The sequence below is a fragment of the Podarcis melisellensis genome (genome assembly GCF_964234715.1).
Source record: "Podarcis melisellensis genome assembly, chromosome: 2".
NCBI lineage: Eukaryota > Metazoa > Chordata > Lepidosauria > Squamata > Lacertidae > Podarcis > Podarcis melisellensis.
In genome coordinates, this window is record NC_138529.1 from 120,508,605 (window position 1) to 120,526,479 (window position 17,875).

Here is a 17,875-nt window from a genome sequence, read left to right on the forward strand (position 1 = left end):
ACAGCCCAATTTCAGGGTGAGTTTGATGATGGAGGGAGTCTGGTACTGCATAAATTTCCTCGTTTTGGAGAAATAGAGCGCTTGAAACAGAGTTTGGATTTGATATCCTGCCTTTCACTCCTTTAAGGAGTCTCAAAGCGGCTAACATTCTCCTTTCCCTTCCTCCCTGTCAGGGAACTGCCATCAGAGCCAGAGGGAGAGGGAGGGCTCCAGAGGGGTTCCGGAGAGCGTCCCAGGAGGGAGAGAAGCAGCCCATCTTCTGGGGAAGGAAATCAGCGTAGCCCCAGTGGAGAAGGGGGGCAGATGGGGGAATCGGCAAGGTGGCTCCATGACTCCTCGCCGGAGACCAGCGGGGAGAGCACGGGTCCTCCGCTGCCCACACCCTCCCTGCGCAGAAGGCTTCCGCGCAGGGAGAGTAGGCGGAGACTAGGCGTCAAAGAGCTTCTTTGCTGGAAGCAGTTCAAGAAACACCCACTGACGGATTCTGTCAGCGATTGAGACAGCCACGGGTGAGTGGCTGTCCAGACAGAAAGAGTCCACCCAGGTAACCCAGCCAGGTGTGGTGCCGATTTACGCACGAGCAACCCCTAGAACCATTACACTCCCCCACAACAAACACTGTGAGGTGAGTGGGGCTGAGAGACTTCAAAGAAGTGTGACTAGCCCAAGGTCACCCAGCAGCTGCATGTGGAGGAGCGGAGACGCGAACCCGGTTCCCCAGATTACGAGACTACCGCTCTTAACCACTACACCACACTGGCTCTCATAAAACACATAAAAGTGGGCTAGATGCACTGGGTTAAAGCTGACCAAAAGTCCAAAGGTAGCATTATTATCAATTTACCATGGAGTGGAAGGTTCGCAGTCTAGGAAGGACTTGCTCAGAAATTTACTGACAGCTGCACGACGTATTATAGCTAGAAAGCAGAAAGTCAATATAAAACGGAAGAATGGTATAAAGAGGTGTGGGATTGGGCTATTCATGAGAAATTAACATGTGCTATTAAGGTAAGACGGGGAATATGCAGGATAAATTATTTTGAGGAAGGTATTTGTAGAATTTGTACTGTTAAAACGGAAAGGGGTCAAACCATCGCAAAGAGGTGCTGAAATTTTGGGAGGTTGGATAGTTACAATGGAATGGTCTCAGTGGTGGGGTGCACATTTTTATTTTTATTTATTTATTTATTATTATTGCTTTGTCAAAATAAAAGGTAATAATAATAATGAGCCCAGCTTCGGCTGAGGAGGTCTGCCGGCAATTTTCACTGAGAAAATTGAAAAACTCGCCTTGGAAGCCGTTTGACTTCTGAGGCGCGTTTGAAAACAGAAGCATTTACTTCCAGGTTGTTGGCGTTCGGGTTCCGAAAGGTCCGGCTTCCAAGACGCTTGAAAACCGAGACTCCACTGTGGTAATAAATGAACCAGATGAGCCTTTCGGTCTCTTCCAACCCTACAATTCTGTGACTGTGCAGAAAGATAAATCTGGGGCCAAACAAATCTTCTTCAACGCCGGCACTTGGCGCTGCTTCCCCTGCACCTGGTTGAAATGCAGGCCATTGCCTTGCGTAGGCGGCCCTGCCAGTGACCTCTTTGTTTGCTTGGCAAAGGCACCTTCTGTGGGGTGTTGCAGCTTCCCTTCCCCGTTGCTCCAGCACAGTCCCAGCCCCCTGGCCTCTTTTATCTCCTCCGCCTTGCAAAGAGAGCCAGTATGAAGGTCGATGTGGGAGCAGCAACAGCAGTAGCCGAGAGCCAGCCTTCACTGCCACCATCTCGCTTGCCCACGGCTGAATGATGGGGAAGGGCCATATCCTTGGAGGACCCAGCACCTTTCTCTTCCTGCTGTTCCTTCTTCTGGGGGACATCTCGTCACCTAGCACAATACCGTAAGCTGCTTGCCTGGACATCTTCCCCTTCCCCTCCTCTCCCTGTGCTTTCCACAAACTTCTCGAGAGAAAATTCGCTTAATTATATAAATTAGAACCATGGAATTGTATAGTTGGAAAGGGACCAAATTTCTTTTCTATTTGGCACTACTCTCTTTTTATTAGTTTTTTAACATCCCATTTTCAACAATAATTAAACATACTTTTACATCTTATTCAATGTTTTTGACTTCCATCAGCCCTGTCTGAAAATTTTCCAATCTTAGCGTGCATTTCTTATTTTCCCTATGGCGGTGGGGGCAGATGTCATAGGCGAAGGGGATCGAGATACGGATATGCTCGTACCCGTTCCAATCTGCGCCCCATCCCGAGAGACGAGGGTAGGGTGAGCAAAGATTACTCACCTCCGTCACTGGTGTTGTGCAATGCCAGGTCTATAGGCAACAAAACCGCCACCCTGCGAGATTTCTTCATCTCGCAGGGGGTCGACCTGGCTTGTGTGACGGAGACCTGGGTGCGCGAAGGGGATACTGTTACTTTACGAGAGATGGCGCCCCCGGGTTTCTCCGTCCTCCACCAGTCGCGGACTGTGGGCCGGGGGGGAGGGGTGGCATTATTAATCCGGGAAGATTGTTCTTTCAGGGCTCTACCATCGCCATCGATCCCCGGCATCGCCATCGATCCCCACCCTGTCAGGCCTGCTGGAGGCGGTGGCCGGCTGGGCCTTGGAGTTCCCTAACCTATTGGTATTGGGGGACTTCCATGCTGATGCCACTCCCTCCTCACAGGCTCTGGACCTGGTGTCTTCCATGGCGACACTAGGGCTCTCCCAGTTTGTTTCGGGCCCCACACATCAAGCAGGCCACACGCTGGATTTGATCTTTGGCGTTGGTATAGATGTGATCATGTTTCCTTCGATGAAGGTGCCATGGTCTGATCACTACGCTCTGAAAGCCAGGATTGACGTTCCACCCCCACCCTGCTTAGGTGGCGAGCCGATTTGGGCTCGCCCGCAGAGGCTGATGGACCCTGATAGATTCCGTCAAGCCTTGCGGGACCTTTCTCCCCCTGGCGACTCATTGACTGAGCTTGTTGAGGCCTGGAATACCCATCTCCTGACAGCCATCAATGAGATCGCACCTAAGCGCCCTCTGCGACCCCGCAGAAACCGGGCTCCCTGGTTTACCGAGGAGCTCCGGAAAATGAAGCGGCACCTCAGATGGCTAGAGCGAGTATGGCGGCGTGCCCGTGACAGAGCTTCAAGAACATCTTATAGGGTTTTTATGAAAACCTACGAGATGGCAGTGAAGGCCGCTAAGAAGTCCTACTTCTCGGCCTCCATTGCATCCGCTAGCTCTCGCCCGGTGCAATTATTTAGTATAATTCGGTCTTTAACGTCCCTCGAAGGACAGCCAAATGTAAATAACAATTTGACACACAGCTGTGAGGCATTTGCGAGCTTTTTTGCGGAGAAGGTCCTGTTGCTCCGCCATGACCTCCCTGCCAATTTGGATACAATAAAGGAACTGGAGGCCCCTCGACTGTCCTCGGGTCCAGTATTGGACCACTTTGACTGGATATCCCCAGCCCACCACTTGTCCTCTCGACCCGTGCCTGTCCTGGCTGATTAGAGCATGTCCAGACGAGGTGCGGGCCCCCCTGGGGGATATCATCAATTTGTCCCTTGGCACCGGGGCATTCCCAGGGGAACTGAAGGAGGCAGTGGTGCGCCCGCTCTTAAAGAAAACATCATTAGATCCCTTAGATCTATCCAATTACCGCCCGGTTTCGAATCTTCCATTCCTCGGTAAGGTGATTGAGAGAGCGGTTGCTGAACAGCTTGGTAGGTTTCTGGATGAAACATTGGCTCTGGATCCATTCCAGTCCGGCTTCCGCACTGGTCATGGGACCGAGACGGCTCTGGTTGCCCTAACAGATGATCTTCGTAGACAGCTGGATCGAGGCGGGTCGGGGCTGCTGATTCTTCTAGATCTGTCAGCAGCTTTTGACATGGTCGATCACGAACTCCTGGACCACCGCCTTGCCGACGTGGGGATCCAGGGCACAGTTCTTCAATGGCTGCTCTCGTTTCTCTCTGGTCGGGGACAGAGGGTGGCGCTTGGGGGGGAATTGTCATCACGCCACTCCTTGGTGTGTGGAGTGCCTCAGGGTGCGATTCTCTCCCCGATGCTTTTTAACATCTTTATGCGCCCCCTCGCCCAGCTTGTCCGGAGTTTTGGGCTGGGCTGCCATCAGTATGCTGATGACACCCAACTCTATCTGTTGATGGATGGCCATCCTGACTCGGCCCCAGACACACTGATCAGATGCTTGGAAGCTGTGGCTGGATGGTTACGTGGGAGCCGGTTGAAGTTAAATCCTTCGAAGACAGAGGTCCTCTGGCTGGGACGGGATGATATGGGACTGAGGGGGCAGCTCCCATCTCTTGCGGGGGTGCAATTAGTGCCAGCACCGTCCGTTAAGAGTTTGGGTGTAATCTTCGATACCTCCCTCTCCATGGAGGCGCAGATTGCAGCTATTACAAAGGCGGCATTTTTCATCTCCGCCAACCTAAGCAGTTGGCTCCTTACCTCTCTCGCCCTGACCTAGCCACTGTGATCCACGCGACGGTCACCTCCAGACTGGATTATTGTAACTCGCTCTACATGGGGCTGCCCTTGAGACTGACCCAAAAACTCCAGCGGGTGCAGAATGCCGCAGTGAGACTCCTTATGGGGTCTTCGCTGCGAGATCACATTCATCCAGTGCTATACCAGCTGCACTGGCTCCCGGTGGAGTACAGGATCAGGTTTAAGGTGCTGGTTTTAACCTTCAAAGCCCTATACGGCCTAGGACCCTCGTACCTACGGGACCGCCTCTCCTGGTATGCCCCACAGAGGAACTTACGGTCTTCAAACAAAAACACCTTGAAGGTCCCAGGCCACAGAGAGGTTAGGCTGGCCTCAACTAGAGCCAGGGCTTTTTCGGCTGCGGCTCCAACCTGGTGGAATGCTCTGTCACAAGAGACAAGGGCCCTGCAGGACTTGACATATTTTCGTAGGGCCTGCAAGACAGAGCTGTTCCGCCAGGCCTTTGGTCAGGGCGCAGCCTGACTCCCTCCTTTGGCAACCTTTACAAAACTTTATGGTTGCCATCAGTTTTGATTTTAATTAATTTTTATAATGTTTTTATAATGTTGCACTACTTTGGTGTTGTTAGCCGCCCTGAGCCCAGCTTCGGCTGGGGAGGGCGGGATATAAATAAATTATTATTATTATTATTATTATTATTATTATTATTATTATTATTATTATTATTATTACATTTCAAACTTTTAACCACTATCTCTATCTTTTTCTACTTTGTAACACTTTGTATATTTCCCCTTACAAAACTTCTTGTAGTCCTACTAGCGTAATTTGTTAATTACAGTTGCTCTTCAAATAATTCATATACGTCTTCCAATCTTCTGTAAATCTCTGGTCCTGCAGGTTTCAAACTCTTCCTGTCATTTTGTCCAATTCTGCATAGTCCATTAATTTCGTCTGCCATTCTTCTTTCGTCGGAATTTCTTCTTGCTTCCTTTTCTGGGCTAATAGTACTCTTGCTGTATTTGGTGCTACTCTGTGTGGTATTGCATTTCTATTATTTTGGAAGAGACATAAAAGTGTCATCTTAAACAAAACAACAAGGGTTGTAGCCACCTGTAATGAGCCATAGCCCTCTTCAGCTATCTTAAGCGCTGTCACATGGAAGAAGGAAGGTAGGAGGGTAGGACTCGAACCCACGGCTTCAAGTTACAAGGAAGGAGATTCCGACTCAACATTAGGAAGAACTTTCTGACAGCAAGAGCTGTTGGGCAGTAGAATGGTCTCCCTGGGGAACTGTCCTTCCTTGGAGGTTTTTAAGCAGAGATTGGATGGCCATCTGTCATGGAGGCTTTAGATGAGATTCTGTAATGCTGGACTAGAGGACCTTCGGGGTCCCTTCAAACTCCAATAATTTATAATAATAATTTATTATTTGTACCCCGCCCGTCTGGCTGGGCTTCCCCAGCCACTCTGGGCAGCTTCCAACAAAGATCAAAAATACCGTATTTTTAGCTCTATAAGACACACCAGACCACAAGACGCACCTAGTTTTTGGAGGAGGAAAACAAGAAAAAAAAATTCTGAATCTCAGAAGCCGGAACAGCAAGAGGGATCGCTGCGCAGTGAAAGCAGCGATCCCTCTTGCTGTTCTGGCTTCTGGGATAGCTGCACAGCCTGCATTCGCTCCATAAGACGCACACACATTTCCCCTTACTTTTTAGGAGGGAAAAAGTGAGTCTTATAGAGCAAAAAATACGGTATATCTAAGATTCTATGATTCTATGTCCTCATTCCTCTTTCCCCCCAGGCATCACTTGGTACTGGTACCCTTCGTCATCCAGGCAGAAACCTCCGAGAAGATCTGTGTCCATATGACACACCTGAACAAGCCAGTGACGGTGAACATCACCCTGGGAAATCTAGCAGAGACTCGCACCAGCCATGTGGTGTCCAAGACAAATCTGTTCCAGTGCATCCCATTCCAGGTGAGTTTTTCTCACTTAAGCATGTTCTCCTTCATGGAGAGCACGGGTTGCGGTGGGGTTAACCAGACACCCCTGTTGCTGGGCAAGTTGGTTGGGTCGGCCCAGAGTGTGATTGGACTCCTCAGGTTGCTTTGGAGAGTTTGATGTTGCCTTTGAGGGACAGCCTGGGTTGAATATATTCACTGCTTCCTCTTTTCGCTGGGCGCATCGGATAACCCGCCCACCCTCCCTAATTTTAGGGTGGTTTTTTTTCCGTTTGACCTTGCTATGCCTGCCATGGGGTCGTCTGCTTTGGGGGCAGGGGCCTGGTAGGAATTTTGTCCATTTGGCTGATTGGCTGGTGCCGTTTGGTTTTTGCCTACTGCGTAGCAAATTGTCACAACTTGCAAGGTTGCGGTTAGGCATTGGTTTTAGGAAAAATTGGTTGGTGAAGGGGTATGGATTGGCTGTGCCTGCCCCTCCAGTGCTGTTGCTGCAAGGGTATTCCATTAAAGGAATCCGGGGGCTCACCATGCCTTTGTCCGCACCCCTGTCAAGGGGGATAGAGCCACGCAAGAGCCCCTGGGAGCATTTGGGGAGAGGTGAGGGTCTGGCACCCAACTCTGTCTACTCCCCATAAAATGTTTTCCCTTACTGACTTCGCCGGCTCGCGGATGTCAGTTCTGTCCCTGGGCGGGGACAGGTAGTCGTAACCAATGCCTAAGCAACCACTCACATTGTTTGCATTTTAATAAAGTTGTGGCCAAAATTATGCCAAAAACCTTAAACAAAAATTATGGTGCGCAAGTGTGAATTTGTTTAGGGGTGGCTTGGGGACCTCGACGCGCAACCATTTTGTTTTCTGTTACTGATCAAGATGTCTGGGCATTTTTCCAAGGAAAAGCAGTATTGTTGTGGTCTTGTAGGAAGCTGCCTTATCCCAAGTCAGAACACGGGTCTGTCCAGCGCGGAACTGACTTGGCAGCAGCTCTCCAGGATTTTGGACTCCATCCTAAGGAGGACCATGCCCATCCCCACCTGTGGCCTTTGATCCGAAGCCCTCCAATCTGGTTGCCATGCTCTTGGTCAACCCAAGGATTACCTATCCCTCCCTGAATTCAGTCCCAAACCAGCTGGGTGTCAAGGCTTCAGGAAAGCTATTCCTCCCTCAGCTGCAGCAAGAGCAGAGAAAACAAGGCAGAGTCATATATATATATATATTATATATTATTAACAATTTCAACATAACAATATATCAAAACATATCATATTCATTATTTTCCCCCTTTCCCCCCACTCCCCATCAAACCCTCCCTCTGCCCCAAGACTTCCCTCAGCTCCTCTCTCTGATTTCTCAGCACATGTTATTCTCTGCATATTATAAAATTACTGTATTTTTCGCTCTATAGGTCGCACTTTTTCCCCTTCAAAAATGAAGGGGAAATGTGTGTGCGTCCTATGGAGCGAAGACACCATAGCCCCGCGACCCTCTCCCGGCTGGAGAGGTGACGCGCGGCTCTGGCAGGAGCCTCTCCGCTGCGCCTTTCTGCTGCTCCCAGACCTGCTCTTTGGGGCTGGTGGTGGGCTTTCCCCCGCCAGCCCCAAAGAGCAGGTCGAAAGGAACCTGAAGCCTGGAGAGCGAGAGGGCTCGGTGCACACTGACCCCTCTAGCACTCCAGGCTTCCAAGGTAGCCTCCTGAACGCACCTTAAACAGCACCTTGTTTTAGAGCAGGAAAACAAGAGGGGGGAAATTCTCCCACTCTCTGTGCAGCGCTTCCTGCCACTTCACTGAAGGGGCGCTGGGCAGAGAGTGGAAGAATTTTTTCCCCTTGTTCTCCCCCCTCTAAAACAAGGTGCGTCCTATTGTCTGGTGCGTCCTATGGTGCGAAAAATACGGTAAATCAGTCCTTATATTACCTATCTACCATGCTGTCAATCAATAAATTTGTGTATGTTTATTCAAAACCTGCCAAGGAGTCCAATTCGTTTTGTTGTCTTTTTAAATACTCTGCATAAAGTTCCCATTCTTCTTTAAAGTCACCGTTGTCCTTGTCTCGCAATTTGGATGTCAACTTCGCCAGTTCTGCATAGTTCATCAATTTCTCTTGCCATTGTTCCTTTGTCGGGATTTCCTCATTCTTCCATCCTTGTGCTAACAAGGCTCTTGCCGCTGTTGTGGCATACATGAATAAATTTGACATTTGTAAAAACAACAACAACCCAGAGGCATTGTAGGACAAGACTTGCCAAAGAAAACAAATGCATAGACTTTTTAAATGAGTTTATTCATTCATAATAGCGAGAGACAAAAGAATGCAACAAGCTCCAGCTGGGCTCCTCCTTCTGAGCAACAGCATCTCCCTTTACGGTGGCCGCATGTGGCCAAATGTCTCCGATTCTGTTGTTCCTGCGCTCTTAATGAATGCTGCGTTCTGGAAGAAGGGGGAGGGTCAGAAATACTCTCCAGTGACAACGTATCAGCTCTGCCTCTGCCTCCTCTCCCCCTTCTTCTAATACTTCCCAACTCTTTCGTTCATCTATCTCTGAACTGTGCCCTCCCTCAACCCCCTGCTGTAAATCGATGCTGCAGTCCTCTTCTCCTGCCCACAGCCGCCCCAAGGTGGGTTCGAACAACCAACCTTCTGGTTGGCAGCTGGGTGCACTAACCCATTGATCTATGCCATGGGTAGGCAAATTAAGGCCCGGGGACCGGATCTGGCCCAATCGCCTTCTCAATCCGGCCCGCAGACGCTCCACAAATCAGCGTGTTTTTACATGAGTAGAATGTGTCCTTTTATTTAAATTGCATCTCTGGGTTATTTGTGGGGCACAGGAATTTAGCAGATTTCCACCAGCCTTTGGACTGCAACTCCCATTGGAGTTGGGCCGGTCTTTGAAGTTAGCCAGGCTGTTGGCCCCTCACGACCAAATGAAGATGCCTGGGGGCCGCAATGGCGCCTGACATCTCCACCACCTGGAGGTGCATGCCTGGGGTGTTGGAATGTTCTAGAAGAAACTTGAAAATGGTCTTGAACAAGTTGCTAGGCAACAGAAAATTTCCCCAGCAACAGGTGTCCTTATTAGGGCATGTGATCAACTAAGTCTGGGTCAGTGTAAATGGGTATGTGAATGAGTCAGCATTAGGTCTCTGGATGGGTAAAAGAGAAAAGGATTATGTTGTTTTACTTGACTACTGTAATTCGCTCTACGTGGGGCTGCCCTTGAAGCTGTCCCAGAAACTCCAGCGGGTGCAGAATGCTGCAGCGAGGCTCCTCACGGGGTCTCTGCCATGGGAGCATATTCACCCAGTGCTTTTCCAGCTGCACTGGCTCCCGGTGGAGTACAGGGTCAAATTTAAGGTGCTGCTTTTGACCTTTAAAGCCCTTCACAGCCTAGGACCCTCGTACCTACGGGACCGCCTCTCCCGGTATGCCCCACGGAGAGCCTCAAGGTCCATAAATAGCAACACCCTAGTGGTCCCAGGCCCTAAGGAAGTTAGATTGGCTTCAATCAGAGCCTTTTCAACTCTGGCCCCGGCCTGGTGGAATGCTCTGCCTCCTGAGACCAGGGCCCTGCAGGATCTGATTTCTTTCCACAGGGCCTGTAAGACAGAGTTGTTCCGCCTGGCCTTTGGCTTGGAGCCAATTTGATTCCCTCCCTCTCTTTCTTTTTTCCTTTCCTTCTCCTCCTGCGATGAGGCTACATTTTAATATTTTAATGTTGTATTTTAATTTTGTTTTTAAGTTGTAATCATTCAACTTGTTTTTATTATTGCTTGTAAGCCACTCTGAGCCCGGCCTTGGCTGGGGAGGGCGGGGTATAAATAAAAAATTTATTATTATTATTATTATTATTATTATTATTATTATTATTATTATTATTATTATTTGTTTTTGACCAGTGTAAAGTTTTGTAAATAATAAAGGCTCTGAGAAACAGAACCAAATGGTGTGTACGGTGGACGCTCGGGTTGTGAACGTGATCCGTGCGGGAAGCATGTTCGCAACCCGCAGCGTTCGCAACCCGCGATTTGGTGCTTCTGAGCATGTGCAAAGCACGATTTAGTGCTTCTGTGCAGGCGCAAGCCCCAAAACCTGGAAGTAACCAGTTCCGGTACTTCTGGGTTCGGTGCAGTGCACAACCTGAAATCGCGCAACCCAAAGCGTCTTTAACCTGAGTTATGACTGTATTCCTGTATTCCTGTACTGGGAATTCCACTAAGTAAAAGATGCAGGAAAATTTTTCTGTAAAAGGAACTCTGCTGCAGAAAGAAAACCCATGAGCTCACGAACCAAGATGGGGGTCCTTGGATCGTGGCTGACTTCACACACGAGCAACACATCCTGTAGAATTCTATCTGTTATGTTTTATCTGTACAATCAGAATGAATTTCAGGAACCAATATGCTTTTTCTGTGCAGCCTGAACAAGAGCGTGAACAATGTTATTGTTACCCATGGGTAGGCAAACTAAGGCCCGGGGGCCGGATCTGGCCCATTCGCCTTCTGAATCCGGCCCACGGACGGTCCGGGAATCAGCATGTTTTTACATGAGTAGAATGTGTGCTTTTGTTTAAAATGCATCTCTGGGTTATTTGTGAGGCATAGGAGAAACCAGAGGCCTTTCTCTTGGGCATGGTCGGCCAATTGGTGCCAAAGAAGGATAGAACTTTCTTTATGTACGCTACAGCAGCAGCAAGAATACTCATCGCAAAGCATTGGAAGACACAAGACCTACCCACTCTGGAAGAATGGCAGATGCAAGTAATGGACTACATGGAAATGGCGGAAATGACTGGCAGAATCCGAGACCAGGGAGAAGAGTTGGTGGAAGAAGATTGGAGGAAATTTAAAATCTATTTACAGAAGCATTGTAAAATTTCTGAAGGTTGATGACATTGAAATGAACTGAAGGGGTTCTAGCAACCAGGTAAAAAATAAGATTGGATTGATAATAGATAAATTAATTGGATATGAATTTGCTGAACTAATTTACAAAAGGGATACAAAAAAGGGAGATGTGAGGAAGTCAGGAAAATAAGTGAATCAAAGATGAGAAATTAAAAAGAGGGTTTTTTGTTTTCTCTTTTAGTGTGTTTTTTCTCTTTTTTTCTTTTTTTTAAGTTAAATGTTTGTATTTTTTGTATTTTATAACTTCGTATTTTTGTGTATGTGTTTTTTCTCTTTTCTGTTTGTTGTTATTCCTAAAACTTAATAAAATATTATTATATATAAAAAAAAAATTGTGAGGCATAGGAACTTGTTCATTATTATTTTTCAACATGTAGTCCGGCCCCCCACAAGGTCTGAGGGACAGTGGACTGGCCCCCTGCTTAAAAAAGTTTGCTGACCCCTGCCCTACCCCACTGCCCTGCTCACAGTGGTAAAGAATCTCCATACATTCTGAATGGTCTGTGTCAAAATTCAGTAAAAAGAGGTCGGAATAGGCCAATATGTATGTGGACTGTCCCTGGACCGAGAGACTTTTCTTCTCTAACCCTAATAATTATTGATGGTTTACACATCGTAAGATTTATATCAGACCAGCTATTGTTTTTAAATTTCTATAATTTCCTTCAATATATACCATAAATTTATTTATAAATTTATTCCAATCACTAATAAACTTTGTATTTTTTTGGTTTCTATTTTTTTGCGTCATTTTTGCTATTTCAACATATCCAAATAATTTTGTTTGCCAATCTCTGACCGTTGGAATATTCAGAGTTTTCCAATTTTGTGCAATTAGTATCCTGGCCGCTGCTGTCGAATATTGAAATAATGTCTTATCTTCTTTTTTAATTTCGTCCCCGATAATTCCTAATAAAAAGGCCTCTGGTCTTGTGACGTTTCTTCTCTAATGCTGCTGCCCCTTCCCTCTTCTCCCTCTTCTTCAAGGTCCCCAGATTGAGTAGCTCTTCTGGTGCTTCTGAGGCCACTCTCACCGTGGAGGTGGCAGTCGATGTGGAGGGGATGCTGTTTGTATCCCACGAACGGAAACAGGTGCTGGTCAGGAACCCGGAGAGCCTGGTCTTCGTCCAGACAGACAAGCCCATCTACAAGCCAGGACAGGAAGGTAAGTGAGAGGCTGCAGTGGCAGCAGTGACAGTGGGAGAATCCCCTACAGATCACGCTTCCCTTTTCCAAATACTTTTTATTTAGCGGACCCTTCTTGCTGTGGGAATGTTGAAGGAAGTAGGAGAGGATATATTGATTAAATATTACCCGTCCTGACTCACGCTAGTGAGCAAGCGGCAAAGCACATTCCCTTGCAGACTGTTGGAAGCAAGTTGATGGATTCGTTAGTTAAGCAATCCAGTCTGAATTGCTCCTGGTAAGTTTCCCCTCTTAAAATAATAATAACACGGCAGTCTTCTTTAAAAGTAAGAGTAAGGTTTACAGTGGACACTCGGGTTGCGAACGTGATCGGTGTGGGAGGAACGTTCGCAACCCGCAGCACCGCGGCTGTGCACGCGCGGGTCACGATTCGGCACTTCTGCACATGCGCAAAGTGCAATTTAGTGTTTCTGTGCATGCTTGAGCACTGAAACCCGGAAGAAACCCGTTCCGGTACTTCCGGGTTCGGCATGGTGCGAAACCCGAAAACGCGCAACCTGAAGTGCCAGCAGAGAGGAAGATGGCAAAAGAGCCAACAGAGAGGAAGATGGCAAAAGAACCAAAAAGCCAAAGATGGCTGCGTGGCTGGCCCTTTTATAGGGTCTGGTAGGGTCACGCCCATCTACCTGGTCACACACAGGGGGAGGAGGCTCCAGAGCAGGTATGACAGGAAGTCCTCCCTGTCTGAAGCAACATTCCCCTGTGTGTCCACTCTAGGCAACAGGAAATGTTGTGTTTGACTGCTTCAGCGATGATACATCCCACACTTGCCAGGGCATCAGCTGCCAAACATTCCTCTTTTGACCAGAGATTTTCAGGGGGTTTGAACCGAGTACCATCTCCATGTGCTCTGCTCCTGAGCTGTGACACACAGAGTAGCAGAGTCACATGGAAATCCTTCCCCTCCTTCTTCCTTTCATAGTTCGGTTCCGCATCATGTCTGTGGACGAAGATTTCCGACCCTTGAACGAGACGGTGAGTTTCGTCATCACGTGCGCCATGCTGGTCTCTGGAACATTTGGTAAACCTCTTTCGGGACACTTTGCCCCGAAAAGTTAGTTAAACAAACAAACAAACAAACAAACAAACATGGCACCCCCCGTATCCAGCTCTCTGTTTCTGATGTTCAAGCTGCAAGTGCTGATCTTCATAAAGCTCGAAACAGCAACATGCATGCGCACGAGGGGGTGGGGACTAGCAGCTTCTGAGGAACTTCAAGGTTTGGAGAAGTGTGTTAAATCTCCTAGAACCGAATCCAAAGGTTGCGAGGAGGAGTGGCTGCTGTTATGGCACATTGCATGTTTGCAGAGGAGGGACTTTCGCGATGCAAGGATGCTTGGGCATATTTCCATCTCTCCTCTCCACCCATCTCACACGCAACCCTTCTGTAGGGTCCTTGCCAGAACCAGGCCTGGCAGCATCAGGGCTGGAGGGTAGAGATTGCTTGACTAGAACAACAACATACCCCAGGGGGGCATTTTACTCTTCCCCAGTTGGGGAGAGCAAGACCTTCTCTACTGGACTTGCCCACCTGATTGGAATGTACCGTATTTTTCGCTCTATAAGACGCACCAGACCACAAGACGCACCAAGTTTTTGGAGGAGGAAAACAAGGAAAAAAATATTCTCAATCTCAGAAGCCAGAACAGCAAGAGGGATCGCTGCGCAGTGAAAGCAGCAATCCCTCTTGCTGTTCTGGCTTCTGGGATAGCTGTGCAGCTTGCATCCGCTCCTTAAGACGCACACACATTTCCCCTTACTTTTTAGGAGAGAAAAAGTGAGTCTTATAGAGCAAAAAAATACGGTATATGCTTTGAGCTGTGGCCTTTGTTTCTTGTAAGCACCATCCTATTTTTATTGATGAGTTGTTTTATTTGTTGATTGGAAAGGAAAAATGAGTACAAACAGGAGAATTCCTTTATGCAAAGATCCAGGTTAGGAGCAAGAGATCCAGGTTAGCAGCAAGATGAGGGAACCCCTGCAGAGATTTAAAATGCCCTTCTAAGTTCCTTCCAAAGTTTTCCACTTCCCCTAGTGTAGAAAAAGGCAACACTTAAAAAATGGTTTACTTACAAACTCTTCAAAGGTCAGGTTCATGTGTTTTCCATACAGCTTTCAGAAAACATAGACAGTAGGACTTACCTTTTAACGTGCAATGTTTTATTGTGTTTTTATATATGTTGGAAGCCACCCAGAGTGCCTGGGGCGGGGTACAAATAATAAAATTATTATTATTATTACAGGCTAGTTCCAAAGTGATGAAAATTTCTAAATTGTTTATATAGGAACACAAGGATGGCTTTGTTTTTTTTAAAAAAGCCATTCACTGTGAGCTTGGAGCAACCAGCTCAGACCTTTTTACCGGCCGGGATTGACATGGTAGAATGAAGAAAACAATAGGACAAAAAGTCTTCCTCCCAAAGTGAAGTGGAGTGACTTACCTAGGCCTGGCAGGACAGTTTACTCTATGACATTAACCCCGTCGTGCATAAATTAGACTTCAGCTGGGTATCCAGCATTATTAACTGGGACCATTATGGTGAAGGAGCTTAGAGATATTGGAAGCAAACAAATCAAGGTGGGAGCAGGTTTGTGTGGTGCTGGGAGGGGTAACACCATTCACTGCTGTCTCTGACCCCCCCCTCTTTTTTTTACTCCACAGTTTCCTTTGGTTTACATCCAGGTAAGTGTCTAATTCCCCGCCTCTACTCCACCACCTCTCATCATCACACCAGATGACACTGTTACATTGCCCCACTCAGACCACCTTTCCTAATATCCAGAGGCTGCTTCATTCCATAGCTTCCCCATAAGCCGCTCAGATCTCCTGTGGGTTTTAATTTTGCCATCCTTAACAAGTGTTACGTGCCTAAGTTCACCCCCTTTGTGGGGTTCTTCAAAAGAAAAACCCAGGCAGCAGTTTTGGAGGGACCATTAAGTGTGGCGGAAAAGACTATTTGGCCCATGAGAGAAATGGCTAGGACCTTTTCATCATCATCTTCATCATCATCATCATTTGTTTTTTTAAATATTTCACTCATCCAAGCAGCCTGTCGACATCCTTGGAGGTCACAGATTGGAACTGAACCCACACAACTTGGCTAGACAGGACTCTAGCATTCTCCTGCCCTGGCCCTGTTCCCACGGTGGAGTCTACCTCTTTCCGAATCTGAGCAACTTTGCAAAATCATTGCAGGAGATCTTGGGTTCCTTACCATGCTCTGATGGTGAAGGTGGTTCCGTTAGATTGCAAACCACCTGAAAGGGTCTCCTGCTACTGTTTCCTGCAGATGCGTTAACACCCCATAACAGATTTATGAGACTAAAACATGGAACTATAATCTCTGGGGTTGTTAGTGCTGTTGATGGAACTGCTTTAGCGTGTATTTTAAATTATGTGTGGCTTTTGGAATTGATTGTATACTTTTAAAATTGATTTTGTACTTGCAAACTGCTTAGAAGACATTAGAAGAGCATCTTTTCCTGCCCATTTCCCCCTCCCCTGGGGAATTAATTAGTTTTCATGGCTCCTCAAATAGACCTCAGTCTATTTGCCATCCTTGGTTAGCAATGCCCCCACCCCCTTAAGAGTGTTTAAACATCCATCCCGATACCAATAGCCCAGGAAGCCTTTGCAGGAGCCACAGGTTTTCTTGACCGCTGATTGTCAGTACGCCTTTCAACAGATGTCAGCGACTTGGCTCAATAACTGGTTCTGGTCCGACTGGACTGGAGCAATTTCAGAGACCTTCCAGTCCTGGAAAACAGGTCCCAGCGGTGCATTGTGAGCACTGGACTCATGCAGAGTATAAATAACTCAGAAGCTAGCTGTGAAGCATAACTCCTTTTATTTCTAATAAAGGTAAAGGGACCCCTGACCATTAGGTCCAGTCGTGGACGACTCTGGGGTTGTGGCGTTCATCTCGCTTTATTGGCCAAGGGAGCCTGCGTACAGCTTCCGGGTCATGTCGCCAGCATGACTAAGCTGCTTCTGGCGAACCAGAGCAGCTCACGGAAACGCCGTTTACCTTCCCGCCAGAGCGGTACCTATTTATCTAGTTGTACTTTGAGGTGCTTTCAAACTGCTAGGTTGGCAGAAGCAGGGACCGAGCAACGGGAGCTCACCCCGTCGTGGGGATTTGAACCGCCGACCTTCTGATCGGCAAGTCCTAGGCTCTGTATTTAACCCAGAGTGCCACCCGCGTCCCTTTATTTGTAATAGCTACTACAAACTAACGAACTACTGGCTTGCATGAGTGTTACATCTCCCACTCAGCCATCTGGTCACTATGTAGATAAGACTCTCTCCACACACAGAGTGGAAGAGTGGAAGAACAGTTTCCGTCCCCTCCTTTCTCAAAACATCAGACCAGGAGATTCTGTCAGTGGGAGGAGTGAAAATATCAACACTGATATGGCTCAGCATGGTCCCATTTTGGGGTAGCTGCAGCTTAGACCCCGTCCCGGCTTTCAACCTGAGCGGTGTCATGCGTGGAGAGTCCGCCTACCCCTTCGGTAACTTCACAGATAATAATTAATGAGCGCTTTATACTCCTTTTTATTTCAGGCATCAGATTGTAAGCAAAAACCCACATCCCTCCCCAAGTCGAGCAGTTGGCTACTCTAAATCTTCTCCTTTCTGTCTTCCACAATAGGCGCCAACATGAAGTTCCTCATCCTCCTCTCTGCATCCTTTGTTCTCTAATATGTTTGGATCTCCTAGTTTGTGGGGAGGGAGGTGTTGGAAAAACACCTGGGCATGGCTGCCAACTTCCCAAGTCTTGGGGTCGTCTCTCCAGTGGTCCTCTCTGGCTATAAATCTCCTTCAGTACAGAGAGACCAGTGATAGGCGACCCTCCTCTCCTGAAAAGAGCATGCCAGTCTTCTGGCATATCATAGCAGAAGAAAGACTCAATTGTAATTCTAAACTACTTTATTTACAGTCTATATACAGTGACTCCATCAGTATGTCTGTGCTCTCTGAACACCAGTACAAAACTGCAACACACACAGAAGTGAAACTAAACTTCCAACAGTACTCAGAAGGAAGAGATAATACAGACTTTCTTTCTCACGCTCTCTCAGACACTCACATGATGTACAGTGGTGCCTCGCAAGACGAAAATAATCCGTTCCGCGAGTCTCTTCGTCTAGCTGTTTTTTCGTCTTGCGAAGCAACCCCATTAGCGGCTTAGCGGATTAGCGCTATTAGCGGCATAGCGGCTTAACAGCTATTAAAGGCTTAGCCGCTTAGCGGCTAAAAGGCTATTAGCGGCTTAGCGGCTTAGAAAAAAGCGGGGGAAAGCGAAAAAAATCAC

At 47.6% G+C, this 17,875-nt stretch overlaps 1 protein-coding gene across 2 annotated transcripts in view; it reads left to right on the plus strand.

Moving 5' to 3' along the window:
- The first annotated feature begins 1,703 nt into the window (after window positions 1–1,703).
- Window positions 1,704–17,875, plus strand: part of LOC309364331 (alpha-2-macroglobulin-like) — a 68,467-nt gene continuing 52,295 nt past the window's right edge. Inside the window, exons 1-5 of one of the 2 annotated variants that reach the window (XM_081901333.1) lie at window positions 1,704–1,886; window positions 6,285–6,462; window positions 12,339–12,516; window positions 13,480–13,532; window positions 15,220–15,240. In XM_081901333.1, the coding sequence (XP_081757459.1) occupies window positions 1,792–1,886; window positions 6,285–6,462; window positions 12,339–12,516; window positions 13,480–13,532; window positions 15,220–15,240 (525 nt within the window). In that variant the 5' untranslated portion in view covers window positions 1,704–1,791. The remainder of the gene's footprint in view (window positions 1,887–6,284; window positions 6,463–12,338; window positions 12,517–13,479; window positions 13,533–15,219; window positions 15,241–17,875) is intronic. The other variant, XM_081901332.1, reaches the window with a different exon arrangement.